Genomic DNA, 23,097 nt, shown 5'->3' with positions numbered 1-23,097 from the left:
TAAACAAGGACACTATCTCATAATAAAAGGGTCTAACTCTAACAAGAAGATCTAACAACTGTAAATATTTATGCCCTAACTTGGGAGCAGCCAATTATAGAATCCAATCAATAACAAAATTAAAGAATCTAATTGTTAATAACAGAATAATAGTAAGGGACTTTAATGACCCACTCACAGCAATGGACAGATCATCTAAGCAGAAGATCAACAGGAAACAGGCTTTGAAAAGACACACTGGACCAGATGGACTTCATAGATATATTCAGATCATTCCATCCTAAAGCAACTGAATACATTCTTCTCATGTCCACATGGAATGTCCTCCAGAATACGTCACACAAAGTTGGTCAAAAATCAGGTCTCAACCAGTACAAAAAGACTGAGATTATACCATGTTTATTTTGAGACCACAATGCTATAAAACTTGAATGCAATCACAGGAGAAAAATTTGGAAAGGACACAAATACATGGAGGTTAACAAGCATCCTACTAAAGAATGAATGGGTCAACCAGGAAATTGAAGAAGAATTTTAAAAATACATGGAAACAAATGAAAATGAAAACACAACAGTTTAGAACCGTTGAGATGCAGCAAAGGCGGTCCTAAGAGTTTCAGTATATAACAATACAAGCCTCTCTCAAGATACACACAACCTAACCTTACTCCTAAAGGAGAAGAAAAATAATAAAATTTGAGCAGAAATCAGTAATATAGAAATAAAACACACACACACACACACACAAAACAGAACAAAGATACTAGGACCTGGTTTTTTGAAAGAATTAAGAAGATCAAAAAACCCCTAGCCAGCCTTGTCAAAAAGAAGAGAGAAAGGACCCAAATCAATAAAATCATGAACAAAAGAGATCACGACCAACACTGACGAAATACAATTAAAAGAGCATATTATGAGGAATGATATGCCAACAAATTAGGCAATCTGGAAGAAAAGAATGCATTTCTTCTATACAGAAACATATAAATCACCAAAACTGAAACAGGAAGGAATAGAAAACCTAACCGGATCCACAGCAAGCCAAGTAATAGAACTGGTAATCAAAAATCTCCCAACAGCAAGAGTGCGGGGCCAGATGGCCTCCCAGCAGGATTCTACCAAACATTTAAAGAAGAAATAATACTTATTCTTCTGAGCTGTTCAAAAAAACAGAAATGGAAGGAACACTTCCAAATTCTTTCTATGAGGTCAGTATTACCTTGATTCCAAAACCAGACAAAGATCCCACTAAAAAGAATTACAAACCAATATCCCTGATGAACATGAATGCAAAAATTCTCACTGAAATACTAGCCAATAGGATTCTACAGTACATTAAAAGGATTATTCACCAGGACCAAGTGGGATTTATTCCTGGGCTGCAAGGGTGGTTCAACATCCACAAATCAATGAAGGGGATATGCCACATTAATAAAGGAAAGGACAATAACCATATAATCCTTTCAATAGATGCAGAAAAAGCATTTGACAAAACACAGCATCCTTTCTTGATTAAAACTCTCTGCCATGTAGGGATAGAGGGTATATACCTCCATATCATAAAAGTTATATACAGGGGATCCCTGGGTGGCTCAGCGGTTTGGCGCCTGCCTTTGGCCCAGGGCGCGATCCTGGAGTCCCGGGATCGAGTCCCGCATCGGGCTCCTGGCATGGAGCCCACTTCTCCCTACTCCCGTGTCTCTGCCTCTCTCTCAATCTCTGTGTCTATCATGAATAAAGAAATAAATAAATAATCTTAAAAAAAAAAGTCATATACAAAAAACCCACAGCAAATTAACATCTTCAATAGGGAAAAACGGAGAGCTTTTCTCCTAAGGTTAGGAACATGATAGCAATGTCCACTTTCACCACAGTTTTTCTACTTTACTGGAAGTCCTTCTCAGCAATCAGACAACAAAAAGAAAGAAAAAGCATCTAATCCGGCAAAGAAAAGTCACACTCTCACTCTTCGTAGATGACATGATACCCTCTGTAGAAAACCCAAAAGACTCCACCCCAAAATTGCTAGATCTCATTCAGGAATTCAGCAAAGTCACAGGATATAAAAATAATGCAATCAAATAATAGAAATCAGTGGCATTTCTATACACTAACAATGAAACTGAAGAAAGATAAATTAAGGAATCAATCGCATTTACAATTGCATCAAAAACCATAAGATACCTAGGAATAAACCTAACCAAGAAGGTAAAGGATCTGTACTCTGAAAACTATAGAACACTTAAGAAACAATTTGAGGAAGACACAAAGAAATGGAAAACATTCCATGCTCATGGATTGGAAGAATAAATATTGTTAAAATGTCTATATTTCCCAAAGCAATCTCCATATTCAAGGCAACTCCTATCAAAGTACCTCAACATTTAGATTCTGAAAATTTGTATGGAACTAGCAACGACCCCAAACAGCCAAAAGAATGTTGAAAAAGAAAAGCAAAGGCGAAAGCATCACAATGACTGACTTTGAGTTGTACTACAAAGCTGTGTTCCTCGAGACAGCCTGGTACTAGCACAGAAACAGATACACAGATCAATGGAACACAAGAGAGAACTCAAAAATGGACCCTTAACTCCCACTTTCTTACACCAGACACAATAATAAACTCAAAATGACTGAAAGACCTAAATGTGGGACGGAATCCATCAAAATCCTAGAGAACACAGTTAGCAACCTCTTTGACCTTGGCTGTAGCAACATCTCACTAGACACATCTCCAAAGGTAAAGGAAGCAAAAGCAAAAATGAACTAGATAAAGATAAAAAGCTTCATCAAGATAAAAAGATTAAAAGCATTTTGCAAAAGCAAAATGAACTAGATAAAGATAAAAAGCTTCATCAAGATAAAAAGCTTCTGCATAGCAGAGGATACAGTTGACAAAACTAACAGGCAACCTACAGAATGAGATAAGACATTTGTGAATATATCATCAGATATAGGGTTAGTATCCAAAATCTATAAAGAACTTATCGAACTCCATATCCAAAAAACAAAAAATCCAGTCAAGAAATGGGCAGAAAACATGAACAGACATTTCTCCAAGGAAGACTTAAAACATGGCCAACAGACACATGAAAAGATGCTCAATATCACTCGGCATCAGGGAAATACAAATCAAAACCACAATGAGATACCACCGTACACCGGTCAGAATGGTCACCCACTGTAATTCCGGAAGGGCAGAGATTTGTTCCTCTTGCATCACTCATTGTCCCTGTCACTTAGAACAAAGTCAGGAATATGCTCAATCAACATTGATAACATGCGATCTGTTAATGGCAACCAGGAGGCAGGAAATAAGCTGGTGAAGCATTATGTAAGGAAAAAACTAACATTCAGAGTTTAGCCAAAACACTGAAGGGACTAGCTTATGGCTTATTATAAATCTGAACACTTTTATACCAAGGCTGGTTTCTAATTATTCAGTCATATATAGGTTTGGGGTTTTGGAGGTGTGTTTTATTTCCCCTCGAAGATTCATCCATTTATTTAAAGAGTGAGAGAGTGGGTTTGAGTCGGGGGGGGGGGGGGGGGGGGAGGGGCATGGGCTGAGAGAATTCTTAAGCAGACCCCCCATTGAGCATGGAGCCTGTAGTGGGACTCGTTCCTATGACCCTGAGATCATGACCTGAACCGAAACCAAGAGTCAGACACCCCCATGTGATTTAAATCAATCAATCAATCAATCAATCAATCAATCACATCAGCCCATCTGGGAAGAGGTAACCACACAGAGCATCTACTCTGTTAAATACCTTGTGCTTCAGCTTGTGAAACAAATGAAGTTTTTATGACATACACATATGATGGTAAAGTAGATAGTGCATATTTATGAAGTGTGCGTATAGATTCTTACCTGAATACAGGAGACAAAAGGTGGAAAGAAAGAGAAAGTGGAGTTAAGAAAATGACTGAAATCCTGGAGCAACTTTTGAGTAATGTTGTTTTTTTCAGACATGGTCTTGTACTTATCCATCTCCTTTATAATTCCAGAAAACAAGCTGCCAAAGAGCTGTTTTGCAATTACTGGGTCTCTCTGTAAAATATTCAAAGACAAATTAGGATCTGAGGTAAAAAATGCTATAATTCACTAATACTATCACAGTTTTATTTGAAAACACAAAGTGCTGCCAACATAAGTAATTTACATCTCAATTTTGTTTAGAAAATTTTAACAGGAATTGACATGGCTACTACTTGAAATTTAACCAAATATGCCTGTGATACCATGGATTTTGGATGCAGAAATATGTAAGCTGGCTTAATCACATATGTAGCCAATAGCTTAACTCATGGGTAAGTCTGGACCTTCAGATTCCTCATCTCTAAAGTGGGGATAATAGGGTTGTGGTGAGGCTCAGCCAAGATAATGCATAGAAAGTGACCATTGCAGTAATCGATAAGACCTTTAAGACAGAGTAAATGAAATTTTTAGGTACTATCTTCACATTAGTATCATCATAAAGCTTAAAAAACTAACTGAAGCTTAAATAAAATGCCAATTTAAATTTCATAGTCCCATCATTATGACCATTTAAACTGTTAAAACCATCAGTAGTTTTCATGTTTGGTATATTTAGCTCTAACAGAATGCCACCTGATCTCCTCTGGCTTCTATCCTCATGCTCCATGACCACAGGAACATTATCCTTCATCTGTGCCTGTGACACCAGTACTAAGAACAGTCCCTAGCATGCAGTGTCTATATTTTTTTTTTTAAGATTTTATTTATTTATTCATAGACACAGAGAGAGAGACAGAGACACAGGCAGAGGGAGAGGGAGAAGCAGGCTCCATGCAGGGAGCCCGATGCGGGACTCGATTCCGGGTCTCCAGGATCACACCCCAGGCTGCAGGCGGCGCCAAACCACTGCGCCACCGGAGCTGCCCAGTGTCTATATTTTTTAAAAGAAGGCACGAACACAGGAATTTAAAAAACTTAAGAATTATTTTGCTTGATAAAAACTTGTGTCTGGATAAAAAGTACAATTTGATTTATTCTTTGTTATTTAAGTAATGTATTTGTCTCATATAGAGTTATATGGTTGCTATAAAAATTTTCAGAAAATATAGATTAGGAAAAAAGAAAGTATCACTCATAAACTGCATGAAGACAGTCACTGCCACAGATGGATCTTCTACTGACATGCACACTCTCTTATATGGTGTCTGCTAACTCTTTTTTCATTTAACTTGTGGCACACAGGTTCCCATGTCTACAACCCCAATTCTTGGGTCTTATGCACAAATTCCTTCATTTCTCAGGGAGCTTCAAAAGCTCCTTCTGTCATGACAATGCAGTGGTGATTAAGATAAAGAAGTTTTCAGAGCAACAGAATGTTGCCGCTGGACACGTGCTGTAATGGCTCCTTTATAGGCTCCTCTTCCGCTCTCATGTGCAAGGCTCATAGTGAAGAAGGGGAGCCCAGGATAGCAGAGGAGGCCACAGTTGCCCTTTAGTGCTTAGAACAGTCCCTGGTATCCAGAAGGAGTTGCTCCATATATAATATTTATTGAATAAAGTATTAGAACTTGAGAAACATAAGGAAACACATTCCTCTTCAAAGAAGAGAAAAAATGTAGTCATGTTTTTTCAAAACAATATTCACCATCTTAATATTTTCCAAGCACCAATGAGATGAACTGATCTGGGCACAGGTGAGCAGGTGGCAGCATCATTTCTGAGGCGGTGAGTAAATACATACATGCAAGGCATTAGAGAAACTGGGAAATAGTGGGGATGAACAAGAACACTGGGCCAGATGTCAAAACAGAGGGGTGTTGTCTTAGTTCCACACCCATCAAAATATACAGTTGTGGGTTTTTTTTATATTAAATTTGTAGCTTTATTTTTTCTTTTATTTTGATATACAGTTTTGACTATATTTGCCATTCTTTGCTAATCTTCAATTCTTCATCTGTAAATGTACCTAACAACTGCCATTATGTCACAAAATTACTGGGAGAAGCTAATGAGAGGAATGTGAAAGCAGTCCATAACAACCAAGGGCTCTTCTGTGATACTAGTTCATGAATCAATATGTATGCTACAATTGCACAGAATCTCTCTCTCTCTCTCTCTCTCTCTCTCACACACACACACATACATACACAAATGCAGGGAAAAAATGATAAGACTGCAGTCCACTTAACACTTTTGTTCCAATGTCAATTTCTAGATAAAAATAATGTACTATGGTTATGTAAGATACCACCAGTGGGGGAAGCTAGGTAAAGGGTATATGGGACTATGTACTACTTTTGCAAATTCCTATCAATCTATATTTATTTAAATAAAACGCTTAAAAAAAAAGGTAAAAGAATATGGAAATATAACTTATTATAAGCAACATTAGTTCTGAAAATTTATGTAGAATAAAATATGGCATTATATTTCAGCACCTAGCATAATGCTATATATATATATATATATATATATATATGTAATACTCTCCAATTTTTTTTTATACTCTCCAATTTTTAAAGTTATTTCAATAAAAGTCAAAGAAATCTTAATTAGGCTTTTAGGGAGTAAATATCTTGTATTTGTCAGAGAATTCAGCTAGGAAACTTCATTCACTCTCAACCCTAACAACTTGGAAAATTTTTCCAATCCTCTGCTATTAAGAAAATTAACAAAGAAGGAAGAATTCCTTCTTGTGGGTGGAATTAAGGAATTCCAGCCATAAACTGATATTCTCCTGATCCACCCCCATCCACCAAAAGGATCTTGTATAAGAAATTATTTAAGTGGCTTAGCACTTTTAAGTTTAAAATTACACATTATTTTACTGACCAACATTATTGGTAGGAAAAATAGATTTCACTGCCTGGTTTTATAGAAGACACTGTGACTCAGAGCATTAAGTGTCTTGACAAGGACCCAACTGCAGGACTACCTTCTAGATGACTCTACATGAGTCACACCTGGGAAAGTTAAGAACAGGGCCAAGACTGGGACCAATGACTTTTAACCAAGTCCACTGTTAAAGACAAATCAACACTTCGTTTATGATATACTGTAGCATCAACCACTTTTCCTTGTACATAGTAGCCCCCTGGAACTGCAAAACAGTTTTTATCTGTCAATAGAAAAATGAAGCATTCAAGGACCAACCTGGGCCACAGCTTGCAAGGGGGTGATCAGGCTACTGTATTTAATCTGAATGTCAGGAAGGTCTCCTTGGCGGTAACTTCTGTACAAAATGACTTGGGCATCGTGCTTCATTTTTAACTCACTCTTGATCTCCTATAATCATTAGAACCAAAGAAGGAAGATTAGAATTTTTATTGAAAAAATCTGTAGTGCATGAACTATGCACGATCAGTCAGTACCTATCCTTAACATAAAGGTGAACTTGACGACAAATTTTTTTAATTTATTTTTTTTAATTTATGATAGACAGAGAGAGAGAGAGAGAGAGAGAGAGGCAGAGAGGCAGAGACACAGGCAGAGGGAGAAGCAGGCTCCATGCCGGGAGCCCGATACGGGACTCGATTCTGGGACTCCAGGATCGCGCCCTGGGCCAAAGGCAGGCACAAAACCCCTGAGCCACCCAGGGCTTGATGACAATTTTTATACAAATTGGTTTGGTCACTATGCTTTACCAGTCTATGACAGACAATAAATCCAAAATAAAAATTACTAGCAAATGAGCAGTAAAAACATTATTTAAATGTTCATCACAACATAATGTGAATATTGGTAAATTCAGAGAACTTGAATTAAAACATTTAAAGCCATATCTCACAGGGTTCTTTCCCCCCTTAATTCCTCTTAGAAAAACCTTAGCTATCCAGCCGGGTGATATCATCACAGCTCCCAACACCTGGTTCCTCCCGACCCTGCTCACCTGTTCAGGCCAGGCTGGCTTCACCCCTGAGTCCCCACCACATAGGGCTGCTATATCTCTTCACCTCTGCCTAGAATGTCTTTTCAGTTTCTCTCTCATCATTTGGTTCCTATCTCAGAAATCATCTTCAAAGAGGCTTGCTTTCTCACTTCCTCTTTAACAGTCTTCCCCACACATTCTCATCACTTGGTTAATTTCCAACAATCACATTATAATCTTAACTCATTCTCTTTTTTTGTCTGTTGTACTCACTGCGTTGTAGCTCCATGAGTGCTTATGTTATATTTACTTCTATACCATTAGCACTGAGAGTAGTGCCTGACATGGAGCACAATGCTCCCAACAAATAAAGCACATGGCCTTCCAGTGCCTGATTACCTCCATGCCATTCTTACTGTGAGGTCAGCCACTTCAGATGAGAACACCTGTGTCAGAGCAAATGCTTGGCTCATACATACAGCAGACCATCCCACATTTACTAATTATTAAAAGGACTCTCTTTATATCAGACCAAAATATCTCCCTGTGATTTCTATCCAACAATCCTGATTTTATCTCTTCCTTCTGTTCATATTCTGCTTGTTATATCCTTCAGGCAGACCTAGTTAGATTTCAGGCTTAATTAGTAGCTCATGGCTACCTCTTCGAGTGCACAAAGCAGAATGCCCTCCACATGTGGTGGGGCCAATAAGAAGGGGTGTGGGATGACTGTGGGCACTGATTTGGGACCCTCCTCTTTAAGAGAACAGCTATATTTACAGAGACAAGAGAAAGATGAAAAGTACATTTTCTTCCCACAGAAGATACAGTGGAACCACTCAACTACTTCATATTCAGATTTGGAAGTTAATTAAGTGAGGATTTAAACTAAATTAGAACAAACTCGGGTGTTTTAACTCATAATCTCATCTTTCTTGAAAATTCTGTGGTAATTACTAATTTGTAAGTAATACTGAAGCTATGGATAAAAAAATTCTTTCATTAATCCCACATTTTGAGAAATGTTTAATTCATGCCACACTAGGTCACTGCTTTCAGCAGATAACCCTGGACCATCTATCTGCCTGGCCTGCTCACCCCTTTCTCTGGGCTCACCATTCCCTCTTCATCCAGGCACCCTCAGGAGAGTGGCTGGTTGTTACGTGGTCCCACAGTGGCCTCAGACCCAAGTTAGGTCAAGGTTCTGGCCAATCCCTCCCAGCAGCTAATGTTGTAAGATCATTCAGGAACAACTTGAGGCCGTGTCTCACCACATGGAGAAAGCCAGTCTGTACACAAACAACAAAGTCAAGCTTCAGTGAGAGTCTGAGATAAGGGGCAGGGATGAGGTCCTGGCAGCGCCTGTGAACTCAACATACTGCAGATTCAAGGGACTACCCACACAGGCTCCATTCCAAGATCCCCATGACCTCATTAGTGAGTCATGACTGTCCTTTATATCTACATTAGTCAGGGGAAAAATCCTTGGTTCATAAGTAACTTTAATGCATATAGTGCTACTTCCATAATTTTGTTAGGGAAGAAATATCTGACAAACTTATTCCTTAGTATATATCTTTTGATATAAAATAAATATTTCTGATCAAATTCTCAAAACAGATACAAACCTTCTCTCGTTTTTGTTCAGCAATACCTTTTCTGGCATAAATCAAACTGAGCTTTTCTTGGTCCTTTATGAATCGTCTGCGTAATCTTAATATTTCTGTCCGATTGTCTATACCTAAAGAATATAAAGGTTTGTTACAGATGGCCAATTTGACATTTGCAGTTGACTTTGCCTTCTTTCTAGAATCCTCTCAAAATAGAATTATTCGCTTATCTCCATTTTTTAATTTTCATCTAGTTGTTTTGCTTTGTTTTAATGACATAAGTCTACAGAGAATCGCACAGGAGACAACTAACCAGTTTTGGAGAGAACTCAGTCCAATCCCAGTGCTACCATGCACAGAACAGGGACAAAGCAATAACAGTGGAGAAGACCTGGAAGACTCAAAACCTGGCAGCACCCAGCACCTCTAGGGGCAAGGAGGAAGATGAGGCTGCAGCAGGAGGTGTGGTTAGAAAGCACATTTCCTCGTGCTGCAGGTGTGGAGCTTGCAGGGCCCTGTGGCCCTGCGGGTGCACAGGGCCAGCATGGCTGCAGACACAGCAACTCTACCCAGCAACCACATGGGCTTCTGGAAACTGCAGCTGCCTGCTCCAGCTTGGCCTCTGGAGTGCTGGCACCCTGGCCTATAGCCTGCTGGCAAGAGACTGGATATTTTGCCTCTGGGTAATCCACCAGTTCAAAAGCACAGGCAAAGAGAGCAATACATCAGGAGTTTCAATGTCCTGGTCTAGTTGGACCTCTGCACTCCAATGTGCAGCTATTCCAAATGTCTTTTTAGTGCCCCATCTGGGAGTATAAGCCAAAAGACAAGCCACCAGACATTTTGAGAAAAGCTTCAAATATAAAAAACAGAAACAAAAAATAAACAAAAGGGAAAGAGCAACCGATGAAAGCAGACCATCCAAAAAAAAAAAAAAATTCAAACATTATCAAAGAAGAGTAGAAATTGCAACAGTGGATCAAGGATGGAAGGGTATTCAGAGAACATAAAAAGCTCATGGAAACCAAAAATATGATATAAAAGCCAGGGTTAGAAAATCGGTTGAAGTGATTTCCCAGAATACAAAGCAAAAAGGAAAAAAATGACAAGAAAATTACAAGATCTGATAAGGTCCGATATCCAAGCAACAGGATTCCAAAAAGAAAATGAGATGAGGAAATCATCAACAAAATCACCCAAAAAAATATTCTAGAACTGGAAAGTAAGTTAGCAGTCTAAAAGGGCCCTCCTACCGCCCAGAAAAATGCACTACAACAGACCTGCACACTCCAGATGACACTTTGGTGTAATTTCCTAAAATTGATTTAAAAGAAAGGATCCTAAGATCTTCTGCAGAGAAAAAATCCAACTCTTATAAAGAATCAAAAAAAGAATGCCATCAGGTTTCCCAACCCAACCCTGGGTAATAGAGAACCCTAGTGAGTTCTCAGAATTCTACAGCTAAATTACCTAGCAGGTATGAGTGCCATCAAAAGCAATGTATGGCATCAAGGCATCAAAAACAACTTACTCTTTCTGACCCCTTTTCTCAGGAAGCTACTCAAGGAAGTGCTCCACCAGAAAGAAGAGCCATCCAAAAAGAAGAATCCAATCCAAGAGAAGTGAAAAGGCCCTCAGGTCTCTAGACCATGGTTGAATAGAGACATCTCAAGACAGGGTGGCTCAAAAGCCATAGAAGAGATTTCTTTTAAGATGAAACATTTATATGTTGGGACACAGAAAAAGACAATGGTACAACTCAGAGGGAATCAAGTGATGAATATATAGAAATCTAAACCAAAATAATTATCAATGCGCAAGAAAAATTACTATACAATAGGAAAGGAAAAATAGTCATAGAAGCACTATGACTTGAACATGCATAATTGTATGTAATCAAATAAGAGGAAACTACTGATGAAACCAAGATGAAGACTTAATTATATCAAGAGAATAAAGACACAAGAAGAATTCACTGTGAGCATCTGTGTGGTGGGTGGGAGTGAGGGACAAGAAGGAGCCAAATCTTCAATGTCCATAATGTAAGCTTAAAGAGAATGACTAATGCTACAAGGGAAAAAAAAAAAAAAGGTAGAGTAGCAATATAAATACTGTTTAGAGATTCAGAAGGGTCTAAGCCGTTGTGTCTGGAATTCGGGAAACGGGTATGGAGGGTTGTTATTCTAAAAAGCTTTGGCAAAGTATTTGACTCTTTAAACTGCATGCATGTATTACTCTGATACAAATAACTGAAGGAAACTGTAGTAAAGAATTAAAATAATGGCTGAAAAGTGACATTTTAATTAGGTTACAATTTCAAGTTTTTAAATGTCAATGATAATAGTATCATAGTAAGGATTAATTCACCACATTTTATGAATTTTTAAATATTCCTGTTTAGGCAAGAAAATACATAAACCCCAAAAAAGACAGACAGTATGGGAAATATTTTACATTTACAAAGGCACAAGGGGTGATTCAAATACATTAATCAAATTAAAATGGATAGCTAATAGTATTCATTTTACCTACTCAGTTCTACAAGTTTTTTCAAATTCACATATAAAACTTTTAAAGAAAATGGTTTAAAAATTAGGTTTCACCTCTTATCCTCCTTAATTTCTATACAAGTCAATGAAAACAGGGAAAAATTGCTCAACAGTTTGAGTTGTGGACTATGCTGCTAACCTCAGCCACTTCTTTCTGTCTTCTGAGCCTCCTCCCCACTGAGTAGAGTGGGTCACGGGCAATCTCCATCCATTAACTGTATTGCAGGCTGCCCCAAACACCCGTTCAACAATTCTGTGGGAAGATGCACGTGCCATGGTTTCGAGGTGAGCAAGACAATTAACGAGCTATGAGAAGGTAATAGTCATTCTGGGACTACATTTTAACCCTGAGGCTTTCATTGTCAAAGTTACAGAAGGACATAGAACCATGCACTCTGGATGACAGTTTGGTGGAGAAACAGCAGAGGAAGATATAAAAGAAAAAAGACTGGTGGGAAGCAACAAAGCCGGGGGCAGAACAGACAAAGCAGGAGGGCCTCATTAGCCCCCTTCAAACCCAGAGTGCTGAGCAAAAGGAAGCTAGATTTACCTCACCTACTTTAAATTCACAGAATTGTGAAGTGAGGAAGTGAGGAAAGTATTTCATGTGTGTTTAATTCCTACAATTAATTTAAAGGAATTTACATTTACTCGTTTAAAATAAAGTGTATCAGGGTGCCTGGATGGCTCAGTCAATGGAGTGTGTGACTCTTGATCTTGGGATTGTTAGTTTGAGCCCCACAATGGATGTAGAGATTACCTCCAAAGAAATCTTAAAAAATAAATAAAGCATATCAGGGAGGAGGTAGGTGGGAGGATGAGAGAAATAGGTGAAGGGGATTAAGAGTACACTTATCATGAAGACCACCGAGTAATGATGCATTGAATTGTTGAATCACTGTATGATTTTACATTTGAAACTAATATAACACTGTAGGTTAACTATACTGAAATGTAAAATTAAAAACTTAATAAAAAATAATAAATAAAATAAATTTATCCTAGCTCTTATTTTTTATTATAAATTTATTTTTTTATTGGTGTTCAATTTGCCAACATATAGAATAACCCTAGTGCTCATCCCGTCAAGTGCCCACCTCAGTGCCCATCACCCAGTCACCCCCAACCCCCACACACCTCCCCCCCTTCCACCACCCCTAGTTTGTTTCCCAGAGTTAGGAGTCTTTCATGTTCTGTCTCCCTTTCTGATATTTCCCACTCATTTTTTCCTCCTTTCCCCTTTATTCCCTTTCACTATTTTTTATATTCCCCAAATGAATGACACCATATAATGTTTGTCCTTCTCCGACTGACTTATTTCACTCAGCATAATACCCTTCAGTTCCACCCACGTTGAAGCAAATGGTAATCCTTGCTCTTAATTTTACTTCTTTATATCCAAACTCATATGGTTAGCATTTCCCCAAGGTTCTGTGTTAGGACCTTTTCTCTGTTTCCATTCTCTGGGTTTTCACTCACTCCCAGAGCTGCCATTCTCATCAAGAGCTGAGTGGCACCATTTCAGCCAGTGCTGGGTCTTCAAGGTCTGCCAGCACTTCCCTGCAACCCCCGTGACTTGTCCCCCCTCTTCTTCCCCACCAGAACCCTTGGTTTCCAGGGCCTCCTCAGGCACTGCACATGCTGCTCTGTGCGGATCCCCCAAGAGGTCATCCAGAGAACCCTACCTGTCTGCTTGGTTCACTACGGAAAACCTCGGTAGCCTCCTAAATCTGCAGGCCCATATCCATAGCTGTCTGCTCCATGCTCCCAGTGGGCTTGTCCCACAGCACCCTATTTGGCTAGACTGCTACAAGACTGCCAGTCTGTAAACAATCTTCCCAAACATGCTCCATACTTCCTGCTTCAGTCCTTGTTCACCCTCCCCCTTCCCATACCCCGAGCCCCCAAGGCTACTCCCAACAACAGCCTCTTCTCCCCAGGTCCTTCCTTGAGCTTTACTGAGATTTACTAATTCTGTCTCATCTCAAGATCACCTATTTGCTTACTTACTCTGATGTTCAGAAAGTCACTAAATGAATGGACTGATTTTAATTTATTCAACAGCTTTTCTGGAACACCTAAAACGAGGCTTTCAACATGGTAAGTACCCAAACAAGATTTATTGAATTAAATTTTATTACTATTTTTTTTTAAGTAAACTCTACCCCCAACATGGGGCTTGAACTCACGACCCCAAGATTAAGAGTTGCATACTCTATTGACTAGTTATCAGGAACCCCTGAATTAAATTTTAATGGCCTTATTTATAAGGAAATGTGAATGCAGTCGGAAATGCACTTTCTTTATCTAAGCCTCTGCATTAACTAATGTTAAGTACACTTCAGCAAGCTTACTTTTACCTTTTGCTTTGTTATCTACTTTGTCCCCTGGAAGGCCCAGCTTTTTTTCCCCAAAATCAGGTCCGACTGACTTCAAGGGTGCTCTCTGTGACTTCTCATTCCTCTTCTGGGCAAACAGTAAGGAGGAAGATGAAGAATCCGATGATGAGACTGTATAATCCACCAGTGGGTCAATACTGCTCCCAGTCAGCCAATTAAAGGAGCTTCTACCATCTGCAAACAGACATGACCAGAGCATGTCACAGCACGCTCAGGACTGCACAACACTGCCAAGCCCACACCACCCCGCCACTGCAGCTGGAGCAGTGCCAACTGCCTGACACATGTGTGAGACAAAACGATGGCATCATCCTGGTGGCACCTAGTGCCTCCATGTGCTCACCTGCCACAGTCACTGGGGACAGCTCCTCCAGGGAGACAGCCATGTCACAGCAGAAAGACACTATGTCACAGCAGAAAGACACTAGGCGGAAGCTCTATCAGGTTTCTAGTGGGAGACCTGAGGCAGCTCAAGTGTCTGAGCCTCAGTGTCCTCATTTGTGAAGCAGGAAACACCCTACCTGCTCCCTCAAGCCACTGTGATCATTACAGGACTGATACTTTGTATCTACCAAAAGGTACTAAAATTCATGATGCCTAATATAGTGTCATAAAATATTCATCATTCAAATCAATCCTACTTCTAGAACCAAGAGAACATGAAAAAATTTAAATTTATATAAAGGAACAACACTGAAACATTTACATTAAATGATTTAGGCATTTTACTGTACAACTTACACATCTCTGATCAAAGGAAACAGGTGAACAATTTAAGAAAGAAAAGTTTAATAAACTATAAACCTAGTAAATGACTTTGGTCTGGCTCTTTAGTTCTTTGCTTTTGAGATAAGGGGTTTTAAATTTGATGCACTAAATGGATTTTTCTGGACAAAATCAAAATAACACATACATGTACTGTAACTTTTGTTTTTTCCAATCAAAAATAATCCTTTTCTACTTTTTTTTTGTTGTAAAATTTAGAGAACACCAAATTAACTATTTTAACCATTTAAAGTGTACAGTACTATGGTGTCAAATATTTTCACACAGTTGTACAACCATCGCCACAATTCATCTCTAGATCATTTCCATCTTCTCAAACAGAAACTCCATAACCTTCAAACACCAGTAGCCCATCACTCTTCCCCAGCCCTCCCCTTCCACTTTTTATCTCTAAGAATTTGATGACTCTTGGAATCTCAGTGCTTTTCTCCTTTGACTGATATAGCTTTTCTGTTGGTTCTTACTCTTTTCTCTTATTGTTTTACTTTTCTTATAGTCAATGTTCTTGCAGTAGAGGCCACTTCCACAGATCATATTGCCTGGTGCAGAACAGGCAGGTGTTCAGGTGAACAGTTACCTGCAGTTTGTGTAGGTGTGAAGTCATACTGCTGTTGGGTGGCCCGTATTTGCCTAGCCATCACTCCTTGAGCTGGGAGGGATCGCTCCTGCGTCCGAGTCTGAAGAGTACTTTGGGAAGCCTGAGTCTCAATAAACATCGGAGTGAGAACAGTACTTCGGAAACGCCAGTCAGAATCAATGGTATATTCCTGAATGTAAGAGAGCTCCAAATGAAATAATAGTCCTTCTTTAGCAACACTGAAATACATTTATTTTACTTTATTTATATTTTAAGGATTTTATTTATTTATTCATGATAGACCAGGAGGGCAGAGACAGAAGCAGGCACAAGAAGGGGAAGGGGCAGAGGAGAGAGATAAGCAGACTCCCTCTGAGCAGGGACACCCCCCCACTCCGCCCCACTGCCTGAGCCCCATGGAGCTCAATCCCAGGACCCTGCCAAAGGCAGACGCTCAACCACTGAGCCACCCAAATATGCCCCCATAATATTTTCATTTAGAATTCATTGGTATTATCAACAAATATGTACTATGATTTCATGTATCCGTGAGAAGCAACTGAAGAAGAACCTTTCCAAACTTAAAGACTTTAACAATTTGCCAACTAGAAATACTGATTAGCAGTAGGGGAGAAAAACCATATTTCTCCTCCTTCACATTCTGAATTAAATGGCTTCATGCCATACTCAAAAATGGCACCACAGCTGTAACAAGCTAAAGGGCTCAGCTCCTTCCAAAGTCCCATTATGTGCCTGACACTAGGAAAATCACTAGGAGGACAAGTGCAGGCAAAACAGTCAGGTGCTACTGCCCAGCTTGGCAGAGATAAAGTGAGCATGTCCGTAAATATGTAAGTCATCACAGGTTGTTAAGGCTGTCAGGAGAAAGTTCACACTTGGCATCTACTAAATGAATGAGGGGACTGATGAGGAAGGATGGCATTATGGAGAAAGGAAAATCTAAGTGGAGGCTAAAAGGCAGACAAGTGTGAGCAGATGAGGCTGAAGCAAATGTGAGTGTTTTGGAAAGGAATGTGTGAGTATTTCCAGTAAAATAAGAAGCCCAGTATATCACTAATCATCAGGGAAACACAAAATCACAGTAAGACATCACTTCACATCTGTCAGGTGGCTATGATCAAGAAAATAAGAAATGACAAGTATTGGCAAGGATATGGAGAAGATGAAACCCTCATGCACTGATGTGTGGAATATAAATTGGTGCAAACACTAAGGAAAACAAACAGTACAGAGGTCCTCAAAAATACTAAAAATAGAAATACCATAGGATCCAGCTATTCGACTTCTGGGTATTTATCCAAATAAAGCAAAACTTGGAAAGATATATGCACCTTGATGTTCACTGAAGGATTATTCATAATAACCAAGACATGGAAGCAACCTTAATATCTATCAATGGATGAATGAATAAAGAAGATGTGATGTGATTTAATGGAATATTACTGAATCATAAAAAGAAGGAAATCTTGCCATCTGCAACAACATGGATAGACCTTGAGGGCATTATGTTAAGTGAAATATGTCAGAGAATACCACATGATCTCACTTACATGTGGAATCTAAAAAGTAACAACAAAACAAACAAAAAAACCTAAACTGATAGATACAGAGATCAGACTGATGATTGCCAGAGGCTGAGGATGAGGGAAGGGGATATAGGGAAAGGGGATTAAAAGGTACAAACTTCTAGTTAAAAAATAAATAAGTCATGGAGACAGAATGTGCAGCATGGTGACTATAGTTAGTAATACTGTATTGTATATTTTAAAGTTGCTAAGAGAGTAGATGTTAAAAGTTCTCATCACAAGGAAAAAAAATTTGTACGTACATGGTGAAACTAGACTTACTGTGTTATTTCACAATACACACAAATATCAAATCATTATACTGTACACTTGAAATTAATAGATGTTAATTATATCACAATAAAAGAAAGACAACCAGTTTAACTCTATTAGAAAATGTTTGTCGACTGGGACGCCTGGGTGGCTCAGTGGTTGAGTGTCTGCCTTCAGCTCAGGGGGTGGTCCTGGGATCAAGTCCCACAGTGGGCTCCCTATAGGGAGCCTGCTTCTCCCTCTGTCAATGTCTCTGCCTCTCTTTCTGTGTCTTTCATGAATAAAGAACTCTATAGAAAAAAAAAGAAAATGTTTGTTGACTAAAAGACAGGAAAAGCTTATAATATTTATTATTAGAGATAAGTACTTCACCTGAAATTCACATTCTGACAGAGGATGCTCAAACACAGGGTTTGCATAATCTGGACTCAGGCTAGTCATTTCAAGTAGAAAATCTGTTGCTAAACTTAAAAAGTGCACTTCTATCTTCGGAGAATATAAGGAATTTAGTGCCAACAATCGGTCCAAAGTATTTGAAGGTAATCTTGTTTCATGGCTCCAGAAATTTCGAATAATTAATCTGAAGAGCAGAGAGGAAATAAGCATATTTCTCAGATATTAGTAAATGAGAAAGAATGTCCTACACACAGTGTCACGTGAAGGCAGTTTGTTGTCTCTATAAAGCTTAACATACAGGAAAACTACATTCAAAATTGTATAAAGAGCTTAATCTGAGTTATGAACAATAACATGCACTGAAAGAAGGGAATACTCCAAAACTTTAACATATTTAACAAGAGGTGAAAAACTGGATGATTTTGTTCTCATTTCTATTACGTGAGAATGATCTATTATTTTCAATGATGATTATATAATATAAGTATTTGGAAACTGAGAAAACACCTTAAGAAATTATATATACTCCTTCACTGCCTTGCTAAAACAACTCACTCCAAGAATTAGTGCCATAAAATATTCAAAATTTAAACTAGTTAAAAACTAGGTTATGCTCAGGGTGCCTGGGTGGCCCAGTTAATGAAGTACCTGAGTTTTGATTTCAGGTCTGATCTCAGAATTGTGAGATCAAAGCCCACAGTGTGTGGAGCCTCCTTAAGATTCTCTCTCCCTTTCCCTCTGCCCCTCTCACCCGCTAAAACAAACAAAAAACAGGGTAGACTCTATAATTTATGAATGCTTATGAAATTGAAAGGAGTTTAAAATTGCAGAATGGAAAACTGATATAGAGAATCATACAAAAAGTTTCTGCCCTTTCTTAGCACTTGAAAAAATGCTCACAAAACCACCAGGGTAGGCATTTTAGAAGAAAATAATCATTTACATTCCTAGATATAATCAATATTATAGTTTCCTCATATTTCTAAAATTTCAAACATTTCACTCAATATGTATAGTGTGATCTCAACTATCTGAGTTAAATCAGACACATAATAATCGTCCCACAGATTTTTTTATTTTGAAACACTCATGCTCACTGCATGAGCAGAGAAAATTTTATCCTTACCACTTTTTAAGAGTTTTCTATCGAAATAACTTGTCAGGACTTTTAAGTCTTAATGTGATTTCAAATATAATTCTAAAACTGCTGAAAAATACTTTGTGCAAATCTAGAAAGAAATACCCCTAAATTTATTTGTCCTGGCCCAATTATTCCAGGAGGAGCACATACTGAAGCCCAGCGTTCTCATCAATCAATCCTTGAATCAACACATCTTTTGCCAACTTAAATACTTCCCGAGAGTCATCATCTGCTTGACTTTCTGGATCTCTGAGAAAAAAATAACAAAATGATGAAACATTAATATTGTCTTCTATCAGTTTTGTTCAACCCCAAAACACCACCTATAATTAAAGGAAAATAATCTGGCTTTTCCCATGGTATTTTAACTTCCCAAATCACAACAGAACCTACCCTCATATGTATGTACCCTGACACCCTCCTCTGATGCCTCTGTGAGCCCATCAAAGTGACTGTCATCACCCCCCACTCCTGCAAAGAGATAGGGCTCACATGCATGAGGCAGAGTGGATGGGTAATGGAAGCAGGGCTGCACTGGGCTCCCTGGGAGTGCTAAGAGGTCCCTGGAGAGGATCAGACCTCTCCTAGGAAGTGGTGTGATGGACGTCCTATAGGATAAAGACATCCCACAGAGTTCATTTCCTTAATTTTGTCAGATCTTAAAGGGATAACTATAAAAACAGATTACACTATTAACTCAACCAATAACTGCATACTCTGAATATTTCCCATAGGTACATAAAAGGAGTTAAAATAAGGATACATGTCAATGTACTAAAATAAACTTGTTTTAATCATTAAACATATGTTTAAAAGTGTTTTATTATTTATTATAATCTGTTCCAGATTGCTATAAGCACCCAAATATTCCCTTAAAAATAGTAATATAAAATATTAATGTAGTGGGGCGCCTGGATAGCTCAGTCAGTTAAGCATCCAACTCTTGGTTTTAGCTCAGGTCATGATCTCAGGTCATGAGATCAAGCCCCATGTCAGGCTCTGTGCTGGGTGTGGGGTCTGCTTAAGATTCTTGTTCTCCCTCTTCTTGCCCCTTCACCACCACCTCCCACTAAAAAAAAAAAAAAAAAAAAAAAAAAAATTTAAGTTAATGTAGAGCTTACCGGTAATTGTCATGAATCCACATTAGAATATTATACATTTGTTCCCTACACACTGGAGAAGGATGAGAAATGAATTCTACAACAGAATTCAAAAGGTCTCGGAGTTCTACTGGTTTCAATTTTGCCATCATCTTATAAATTATGTCCAAACACACTTTCTGTCTTTCATCATCTCTATAAAGAGAGATTTTTAAAAACACACAAATTTAACAATTTTTATTATACTTTCAGATATGACAAGTAACTTTTTCTTCTTTGTGCTATTGCAAAATTTGTTACAACAGAAACATAAAAATTACATTTAAAAAAATTATCATGAGCTAGAATGTTGAAAATAAACAAATTAATTCACTGTGGTATCCTGCATTGGATCCTGGAATAGAAAAAGGACATTAGTGAGAAAACTGTAAAATCTATATAAAGTGTTGTTTCGTTAACAGTAACATACCAATGTGAATTTCTTAGTTTTGACAAATGTACCATAATTATGAGACACGGAAAAACTGGGTGAAGGGTACATGAGAACTTTGTGCATTATCTTTCAACTTTTCTGTAAATATAAAGTTATTCCAAAATAAAAGTTCATTTTTTAAAAATCCCAAATGTCAACAAAATAAATTAAAAATAAGTTAAATAAATAAAATTAATAAATTAGAGTAAATTAAAAATAAAGGATTCCACATTTTGAAAAAATGATTTCAAGTGCTAGTCAAGCCACCTGGGCAGGTCAAAACCGAGTTAAGAGTAGCCTGGGCCTCAAATAAAGTGCACACTTGTTTCCTGGTTTTATGTATTTTTTCCTCCTCAAAGCCCCCAGCTTAATGCTTTACTCACGGTAGATACTCAGTAAATTTCTACTGAAGGATAACACAACACAATGACATATATTCTTTGTTATTGGCATTAATAATTTATCCCTATGTAAAAAATATGTATACAGACAAGTCTGAAAAAGAGTACAGAGAAATACTGTAATCAGTATTTCTACAGGGAAATACTGAATCACTGTAAGTGATCAACATCACCTTTAATATTTTAGTAGTATAATGTGAAAATAAATGAATAATTTTAACAAATAATGGAAGGCTCCTAGCTGGCAAAATGACTACAGAACTCAAAACCACACATTTTAAATCTGAAAAGAGCCACAGACAATGCTTGAGGTGTGGCTTTCCCAAAGTGTCACATTATAGGAGGCAGGAGGGCACGCTCTACCACCTTTAATTCTGATTAAAATTTAACAAATATATTTTATGAAAACCTACAAATTCTTTGAGTTGAAGGAGACAGCTGAACAAATCAAAATTTTATGAGCCAGCTGCCTCTGAGAATACAGAGCTAGCTTCACACTCACCTGTGTCTCATGACTTGAATGAAATCTTTGCTCTTTAACTCTAAGTAGATATTTGTTATTTCCTCTGCACGACACAACACCACCTCCAGACAGAGGGTCTTCATCACTCCGTGAAATTTTGGCAGCAGGAAGAATACGGCGTTCATAAATCTAACCAGTGGACATGGCCAATGAGTGAGAGGACAGCTACAGACAGTCCCTTGCAACACGATGTCCACCATAACTGACATCTTACCTATCGGCAAGAGGAGGAAAGTTCTTCACAACTTTGTTCAAGCACACAATAAATTTGTCCTCCATCGTATTCTGATGTTGTTTCAACTGCTTTATGACCAGTTCATACACCACATTCTCCAATATCTGAAAAATTAAGTTTTTTTTTTCAATTTCACAAAGGTGCAAACTTACACTGTTTAATGAAAACAGGTTTGTCTTGAATAGTTAAGTGAACTCAAGGAAGGTGTTCCATGCTATCACATACAAAGTAAAGGTGTTCACAGGGTACAGTGTCAGGCGTATGCACAGGTTTGGCATTAACCCCTGGGCACAAGAAGCTCTGGGGCTGTGAGTTGGGTGAACCAAGCCATCACCATGCCTGCTCTGTGCTGCTACCACTGGTGGCATCCAGCTGCTGTCCGACGGCAGGTTAGTAAAGATTAGTGCTTCCTCTGATACCTGAAATACTGCTAACAAGTTATTTGAGAAGCTGAACTAAAATCAGTAACTAAATGCTAGGTAAACATATTTTATGATGCCAGGGTTAATATCTCTGGTCAAATATTCATACAGACCAGAATTTTTAAGCAACTTTATCTAAACAACCAACCCCATCACTGTATATCTCCCTATAGTTTTCTCTTCAACACGTGTTACTATCTACCATGATAGATTTGCTCGTGTATTGTCTGTATTCCCTCACCAAATGCTAGCCAGCTTCCTGAGGCAGGGGCTTGGCCTGCCCTGTTCCTGGCTGCATTCTCAGAGCCCAGAGCCAGCCAGTAAGTACCTGACATATATAACCAAAATTATAAAACAATACAATATGGGTGAACAACAGAAGACAAATGCATGCACATACATGCTGATGACTGGAGACTACATCTCAGGCACTAAAAGCAATTTAGTGGTTAGAATATGAGTGACTCTCACTTCCTTATATTTCACTTTTTCTCATTTCTATACTAAATCAATACCATTTTATATTCAGAAAAGAACTATGTAAAACAAAAGTATTTATCATTCTTACTAACATGAAATTTAAGTGAAGAGAGATTAAACCTGGGATCTGCTATAATTTGATCCATCTGTACTGAAAATTTAGCATATTATGTAATCTGAAACCTAACATCTAGGGACATCAGAATCCTGTAATAACAACAAGGTTATTCTAAATATTAAAATCTTATTTTACAAAAATAGCTGGTAATCCCTAAAATAAATTATAAATGAAGACTA

General features: G+C 38.2%; 1 protein-coding gene across 7 annotated transcripts in view; it reads right to left on the bottom strand.

Annotated features, from left to right (window-relative positions):
• Positions 1-23,097, bottom strand: part of PRKDC (protein kinase, DNA-activated, catalytic subunit) — a 219,931-nt gene that overhangs the window by 70,915 nt on the left and 125,919 nt on the right. For 6 of the 7 annotated variants that reach the window (XR_012020234.1, XM_072804689.1, XM_072804690.1 and 3 more), the window contains 10 exons: positions 21,878-22,002; positions 21,643-21,792; positions 20,289-20,462; positions 19,318-19,416; positions 18,003-18,210; positions 15,772-15,961; positions 14,370-14,582; positions 9,479-9,591; positions 7,136-7,267; positions 3,875-4,054 (listed from right to left, as the gene is read on the bottom strand). Coding sequence is in view for 6 of the 7 variants with exons in the window: in XM_072804689.1 (XP_072660790.1) it covers positions 3,875-4,054; positions 7,136-7,267; positions 9,479-9,591; positions 14,370-14,582; positions 15,772-15,961; positions 18,003-18,210; positions 19,318-19,416; positions 20,289-20,462; positions 21,643-21,792; positions 21,878-22,002 (1,584 nt within the window). In the remaining variant the exon portion in view is untranslated. The remainder of the gene's footprint in view (positions 1-3,874; positions 4,055-7,135; positions 7,268-9,478; positions 9,592-14,369; positions 14,583-15,771; positions 15,962-18,002; positions 18,211-19,317; positions 19,417-20,288; positions 20,463-21,642; positions 21,793-21,877; positions 22,003-23,097) is intronic. The other variant, XM_072804692.1, reaches the window with a different exon arrangement.

The sequence above is a fragment of the Canis lupus genome, chromosome 28, assembly GCF_048164855.1.
Source record: "Canis lupus baileyi chromosome 28, mCanLup2.hap1, whole genome shotgun sequence".
Lineage (NCBI taxonomy): Eukaryota > Metazoa > Chordata > Mammalia > Carnivora > Canidae > Canis > Canis lupus.
Note: the sequence above shows the minus strand (reverse complement) of the source record. Positions and strands in the feature narration are given on the sequence as shown.